Raw genomic sequence first — 7880 nt, forward strand, 5'->3', positions numbered from 1 at the left:
AAAGAATAAAGACGAATTGAGAACTTTGTCCTTTTTTTGAAGTCGATTAAAAAAAGGTGGGACAGTATCGTGTCACTACCGTGTTTATGATTAATTTTACGCGGAGTGAGGGTAATGGAATTAGTCTTTTCCGCTTTTTTTTCATTTGAAGCATCGTAGCGCCATCTCTTTAAAATAGTTTAAACTAATTTGTCTGTTTTATCGACTGAGAGATTATAGTGCTAAATTCTTTATAACCAGTTAAGGCTTCAAGTTCCTCTTCCACCGGTGTTCGTTTCAACCCAACTGACCCTAGTGTTATTTAATGTGCAGTCCCGCGCCGTCTCACGCGTCTACGTCAACGACCGCGGAAGAGTGCCCGGCCAGCGCCCTGGCCACGCCCGAGAAGGAGCCCGACAAGGTCGACGAGCCAATCGCAGAGCCCGAAAACGGACTCAATCACCATCCAGGTAATGTTGGTTTTTGATTGACAGTTTGTAAAGTCTCGTAAAAAAACCAAACTAGATTGAACAAACTAACATTGTGGATACACCTTTTTAAGGTCTATTCTATCTTAGGTTTTCGCGATTGTTATACAAAAGAAATGAAACAAGTAGTCGTCGAAATAAACGTATTTTCTTTATGTCATATAATTGCCATAAATACTTGCCATTGAAGAACAGAATACCAAAAAAATTGCAATGGCAGTTGAGCATTAGCTCGATGGCCAGCAGAATACGAAACTTACAAGGTTAATTTCAGGTTAGTATTCTGTACCTAATTTCGGTAGCAAGTTTTATTATTTAAATATCCTAGAATATTGTTATGAAGAAGCAGCAGAGGTCCTTGTGAGTTCGTCCAGGAAGTACTGCCACCTTACCTATTTCTGCCGCCAAGCACTAATGTCAGTATTATTTTGTTCCGGTTTGGAAGGGTAAGGGTGCTGGTGAAATTACATGAGGGTGACAGGGGATCTTGGCAATTTAAAACTCTGAATGGCACTGTAACTGCTGTGGACAGGCGTGTCGCTTAACATCCGACGCGCGACTTGTCGACTAGATTGAACAAACTAACATTGTGGATACACCTTATAGTTAATTTCGTTGTAGTTTTTAAGGTCTATTATATCTTAGGTTTTTGCGATTGTTATACAAAAAATTCTGCCATCCGCTAACTAAATCGGCCAAATGACAAAAGAATTTTTTGAGATATCATAAAAACCGTAACCCAGTTTTAGAATATTGAAATTGTTTAATGATATTATTCTATTTTTAATTCGGGACTTAATCACGTATAAAACATACTTAAATTACCTTGACGCTTAGGACGTATTACGTCCATGGCCTCGAAGGGACTGAAGAGGCGGGTGTCAGCATCTTTTAGCCGTGCGAGTTTTTCTAACTACCCGCACTTGATCTTCATTATTTATTTGTGCACTAGAGTTCTCACTACACAACACTCACGACATCGACTCCATGGACGTTGCAATACGTCCGAAACGTCGAAGTAATTAAAATATGTTTTATACGTGATTAAGTCACGAATCAAAAACAAATAATGCGTGAAAATCGTGAAAGTTGAAATCACTGTTTAATTATATTTCAGCTACGCATCGTTAGGGTAAGTTCTGATAACTCGAACACGTTAATTTTAACTGTTTTTAAAAGTACTCTATCTTTTGCTACTTAAAATGTATATATGACCAATTGTCACCTAGCCGCGTTTTAGGTAGTGGATGGCAGTATTCGAGTGTAGTATCGTGAAATATTAAATAACATTCAAAATAATATACTCGAATACTTCAATAAAAAAATTGTTACTGATATTTGGTAGATAATACTAACCTGAAAATTAACCCAGCCATTGGCACTCGACACACAGCTGAGATGAATTAAAATTAGCAGGACTTGGGGTCTTATGACCGAAAAATATACTCCCGAACACATAACTCGAGCCACCTTGCATTTTCAATATTAAATGCCCTTAGCTTAAACAACGCTTCATTGATCAAGAACTATTTATGCAACTTTGAAACTGGTATACTAAACATATACTCGTTGACTAAACGTCATATCCGTAAGTCATTATTGAAAATTCGAATTTAAAAATCCGGAGGAAACTTTTTCTTCGACTATGTTTTTATTATATTCTAGTCCTTTAAGGATAAAAATGCAAGGTAGCTCGAATTATGTGTCCGGGAGTGTAGTTTCATTCCCAATATTCTAGGCCATCCCTAGAATACTGGGAATGAACAAAAAGCGTTGATTTTTTTGACCATCGAAAACGATCGATGTACCGATTAATCGTGGCTTAAAAAATCGATTAATCGACAAAAAGAGTTTTTTTTAAATGAAACGACGCCCATTTCTCGTTTTATTTCAAATTACAACAACATAGTAGTGTAAACACCAGTATTAAATATAATAATAATAATAACGCACACACTCAACAATAGCCCGCACTAGGGAAAGAAACCCTGTGTGGCGGGTGCTATGGACACATACATAGACAGCCACAACTTACACCCAAACTCACGAGAGAAATAAATGTAGGCCATACCAATATTTCTCTCGGCCCGGTAGTCGAACCTGTGTGGCAGTCCGGCAACCGTTCGGCCACAGAGGCAGTTAAAAATTATAAATTTTTCAAAGGCGGTGGAGATAAATTTTATGATTAGCTTATGTAAACCATCTTTCTGGTGCCACAATAATGCGCGCAAGTAGCATTAAATATAATGGACATTTGGATTTAAAAGCGGTTGTTTTTTCCCAAATTTTAACATGTTTATAAAATATTTTTATGAAATATAGTTTTATTTTTTTAGCAAAAATCGGTATGTAATCATCGATTACCCGATTAATCGCACAAATGGCATCGATTGAAAAAACATCGAGTATTACACAAAAATATCGATTATTCCGATTAATCGATACCCATACCTATATTCATATACCGTTCGTTCTCGTTTTTATTTAATTGTATGAAATTTACAGCACCACCAGATTTCTCAGAAGAAGGTCCCCCGCCTGAGAAGAAACGTGCTCTGCAGTACGTCGGTGGCAACGGCGCTGTACAGAGAGACGATGGCGAACAAATGGACGGTGAGTAAAGTATAATATATCCTTCGGAGTTGAAATAGTATTTCAATGCGTGATTTTATACCAAATTATGATGGTGAAATTACAGGCGCATGGGACTAGTCGACTTATGTCTCAGGGTGACGGGCGCAATGGCAGTGCCCTTCAGATTTTTGAGATTTGAAGCTCTGAGTGGCACTGCAACTGTCATAGACATGCGTGTAGCTTACCATCAGACGCACGACTTGTTCGTCCCGTCACTTGATATTATGAAAAAAAATATCCAAAAATTATAAACTGACGAACCTATGATTTGAGCATAACCAAAGATGATATTTTGTTACCATTAACTGCCTCCGTGACCGAACGGTTACTATACTGGTCTGTCAGGCAGAGGTCCCAGGTTCGATTCCCGGGCCGGTAGAAATATTTGTATGGCCTATATTTATTTCTCTCGTGAGTTTGGGTGTAATTTGTGGTTGTCTATATGTGTGTCTAGCACCCGCGACACAGGGTTTACCTAGTGCAAGGCTATGAGTGAAAAAAAAATAGAGGGAAGTAATCGCATCCTTATGTAAAATTACCACGTCTTAGGAGAGAGGTTTCAGAGTTCAACAAACGAAATTGATCGATAACTTTTTATGCTTAATTTAACTCATAATACAAAGTGAGCAAAGCTAGTCTTTATTCCAGACCGAGATATTTAAGCTGTTATTGTGCAACATCATACACCTTTGTTTTGTTTCTTGAATACGCAGAAAGAGATACAATTTTCAAAATATTTCAGATCCCGAAAACGTTCTGGAGAACCTCCCGCTGGTGTCTCGCGCGAAGAAGGAGAAGATGAGTGCCAAAAAGCTAGTCAAAGATATGCAGTTCTGCAAGTAAGTTTTAGACGTAAATGCGCGCCTCTTACTTTTCCTTTTAACCGACTTTAAAAACGGAGGAGGTTCTCAATTCGACTGTGTTTTTTGTACGTATGTTACGTGAACCGATTTTAATTATGAAATTAAATTTCAAGAAAATATTCCACCTCTAAGGGTGGCAAACTAGGGGATGAATGACTTTTGAGGTCGGTTTTTTAGTACTCTGTACTGTTTTTTTGTGTATATTATGCAATTACTCCGACATTTGTGAAATTTCGATGATCATTTTTGTGTTGGAAAGAGGATTTGACTACATGCAACCTCTCTCCTCTTCCTCAGAAACCTCCTGTGCGAGATGGAGTGCCACGAGCACGCATGGCCGTTCCTCATACCAGTAAACACAAAACAGTTTCCGCAGTACAAGAAGGTCATCAAAACCCCCATGGATCTATCCACTATAAAGAGGAAACTCCAGGATAACAGGTAATACTTTAACAAAAAATAAGATCGACTCATCTGTAGAACAAAGACCTATGTGCAAGACACATGGAAGACATGGTGGTTTTGGTGAGGCAACATCAATAGTTAGTGACTGAAAGAATGCATGCCGTCACTGCCCTGCCACCGACAGTATTGTGACTCAACTGCCATTGCAACTAGATTTTAGCAGAATAACAAATATTATCGTAATTGCAATATAATCTCTGAGGAATCTCAATGGAATTGCAAGGACAAGTGGTTCCTAGAAAAATTAGGCCGCAGGTGTTTGACATGATTGTATGATATATTGATTTAATATTATGTTTATCACGTTTTATAATTTACTACTACTACGGTATTCAATTATTTTTGTGAAATTACTCAACTAGTCTGAATCGTTTTGTAGCTCAGTTGGGAGAGCGAAAGCTCGGTGTGGCGAGATCGCTGGTTCGAGTCCAAAAATAATACAATCTACAAAATAGAAAGAAACATTTATTCGGCTATTAGGTACAAATAAAATATACAAAGAATCTAAATTAAAATTAAAATGAAATATGAAAACACAGAACAATAGCCGAAAAGGCTAGCCAGCTCAGCTTAATGCTGGGCAGAGATACAGCGCTGATTTTCACTTGGAGCCCGAGAAGAGGTAGATGGCATTGCCTATATGACAAATTAGAATGTACAAAAAATCCGTGTTTAAATTTTAAAGCAATTAAAATTAATATAAATAATAAACATTACAATAATATTAAAAATGTATGCAGTTCCTTTTGAAACAATGTAAAATAACGAAATGTCTTTAATTAATAGAATGTTCAATTTTATACACGCTGTTCCGTCTATTTTAGAATATATGCATATGTATTACACATATGAAAGTTTATAAATAGAAAATTTTCGCAAGGGTGCTAAAGTTATTCTTTGTTTGCTTAAATACGCCAAGCTTGCCCAGTTCTACAGCTCTGTGCCTTTTGCGGTTGAAACCCTGAGTCCCTGGGGGCCACAGGCGAAACTTCTAGCGAACGAGCTGTCGGATCGTCTTGTAGAAGTCTCCGGTAACCACAAGACTGGCAGCTATTTCCGCCAAAAATAACAAAATCGTAAATAAGAATGAAATTGAATAATATTTTGTTACAGCTACAAATGCAAAGAAGAGTTCGCGAACGACGTCCGTCTGATATTCAGCAACTGCGAAGTTTTCAACGAGGACGACAGTCCAGTTGGCCGAGCCGGACACAATATGAGACAATTCTTCGAAGAACGGTGGACTCATTCCTGACCAAGCTCATCTAGCACTCTTCCCGGATTTCCCGGACTCAGACCCGGAGTTCCCGGATTCAGACCCGGATTTCCCGCAGTCAGATCAGGATTTCCCAGATACGGACCCGGATTTTCCGGATCCGGAATCACGGGATCCGGGTTTGCCGGATCTGGATTTTTCGGATTCGACGACGGATTAAGATTTGATGAGGATATTGATATTTAACTACGGTATGGCTAGTGAGCACAACGGTTCATCGTTAACAACAGTTAAAAGAAAGCCACTACATTAATCTTCCGATTATGTTTCAGTAACTTAGCTACACCTAGACAGTTCTGTAGACCCGGATATAACCTCAAACGGTTCTTTGAACATTTTACCGGATTTTCTACCGAATTTCCTGGAGCTGAATTCGAATATTCTAGACTCTCCATCTGGATTTATCAAGTTTCTAATGACTAGATACATTGTACAACTTTCGAATAACATCCATTTTAATGCAATATATGTCGCAAGTGTTTTTGTTGCATGAAAGTCCTAAAAACAAGAAATTTTATTACTCTCCCGCTTAAGCTTAAAAAGTTGTCAACTGAATTCGTTCGTACATTCGCTAAAGGTCTCTCCGAAAAAAATTTTTGAGATGTGACCTTATTACACCAAGGATGCGAATTTTCAAAATGGCGCCATCAAAGCGAGCTCCATGATTTCCAAAAGAAATAATTTCGCCCACCACCGCTTGTGCTAACTAGTCTTGTTAATTGCAATGTTTAAAAAAGATGCGGTGTAATAAAAATATTAAGTTTATATGACAAGAGACGGATATGAAATTAGTTTAAGTGTTGCTGTTAATAAAATAACGTCTGTGAAAGCAAGTATTCCAAATTTGAACGGAATAACTGTAACTTATTTATTATACCACCGGAAGTTACGAATATATAAATAAAAAATTACTTGTTTTTATATTATATTTATTATAAAACAGTATTAGTAAAAATACTAAATTTTTTTTTAACACATTTCATTACTTTAGGGTAGCTGTCAAAAGAATAAATATAATAAAAGTTCACTAAATATGGGATAAGGGAATCGAACAACTTTTCAAACGTTTATAGGCAAAATTAACATTTGCACGAATTAAGGGCGCTTCCAAGTTAAACACTTATAAAAGCGCTACAGTGGCGCCACCACGGCGCTTCAGCAGTGCCACTACTAACTTTCATACAATATTTAGAGGCGCAGTTGCAGCGCCATTTACGTGATATGCGCGCGCCATTTGTGAACTAAACACAATTAGTGAACTACAATTTACTGTAAGGCGGCTGCAACACTTGTAACGTCTTATTTGAAGGCACTCTAAAAATATATCACTTTTAGATTTAATTTATTGATTTAGAAATACAAATCATTATTATTTCATAAAAATATTGATTTAATGATCAGTTTTATTCATCGAGCATATAACCAGAAATAGAGACGAAATAAGGGTGAAATAAGAATTCATCCTTGGCAACTCATCAGTCAAACTGATATGACTGTTTCGAATTCGGGCTGACCAATCGGTGCGCAGTTGTCATAGTAATGATTTGGCAGAAAAGTTTTCAAACAAATTAAATGACATTTCGTCTCTATTTCTGGTTATTTATTCGATGTCTTTATTATACAAAGCTTCTTTTTATTTTTTTTATTATTATTGTTCGATTGCCTTATTGATTTATATAAAACGGAGTATCAACAAGTATTTTATAACATTCCATGATTCAAAACTAACATGAAATATTCGAATCTCACTCCTGTAAACAAATTATGAATCAGTTCCATTGGAACACATTTAAAAAAACTGATTTGACTTATAAAATCTTGGGTCAGCATACTAAAGCACATAAGTAAAAAAAGGGCTTCATTTGTTAACATATAAATCACGTATTTTTTGTGTTGTTTATAGTATTGGAAGATGTGAATAGAATGATTAATTTAAAAAAGACGCCTCTGGAATTAAAGTTACAAATTAATGTAGTAACAAATTAATTTGACTTGTGTCCTTTAGCCGGTAGATTTATTAATGTAAATGAATGATGTTGGATTTTGACTTATGTGCTCTTGTCCGCCGACCCTAGAAATAAACCAATAAAAATTGCACCGGTCAACGACCTGTGGATTTTTTTACAGTGTTGCCATATTGACATTGTTCTGATACTTGAATATAGGTTGTATCAT

The 7880-nt window shown here is 36.7% G+C and overlaps 1 protein-coding gene across 1 annotated transcript in view; it reads left to right on the forward strand.

Annotated features, from left to right (window-relative positions):
- The window catches only part of LOC113227525 (bromodomain adjacent to zinc finger domain protein 2B-like), a 158254-nt gene extending 151662 nt beyond the window's left edge, over nt 1-6592 (forward strand). The window contains exons 47-52 of the mRNA XM_026460463.1: nt 43-64; nt 296-449; nt 2973-3080; nt 3844-3940; nt 4262-4405; nt 5543-6592. Coding sequence (XP_026316248.1) covers nt 43-64; nt 296-449; nt 2973-3080; nt 3844-3940; nt 4262-4405; nt 5543-5684 — 667 coding nt within the window. The 3' untranslated portion in view covers nt 5685-6592. The remainder of the gene's footprint in view (nt 1-42; nt 65-295; nt 450-2972; nt 3081-3843; nt 3941-4261; nt 4406-5542) is intronic.
- The last annotated feature ends 1288 nt before the right edge of the window (nt 6593-7880 follow it).

The sequence above is a fragment of the Hyposmocoma kahamanoa genome, unplaced genomic scaffold (genome assembly GCF_003589595.1).
Source record: "Hyposmocoma kahamanoa isolate Upper Pololo Valley unplaced genomic scaffold, ASM358959v1 211, whole genome shotgun sequence".
Classification (NCBI taxonomy): Eukaryota; Metazoa; Arthropoda; class Insecta; order Lepidoptera; family Cosmopterigidae; genus Hyposmocoma; species Hyposmocoma kahamanoa.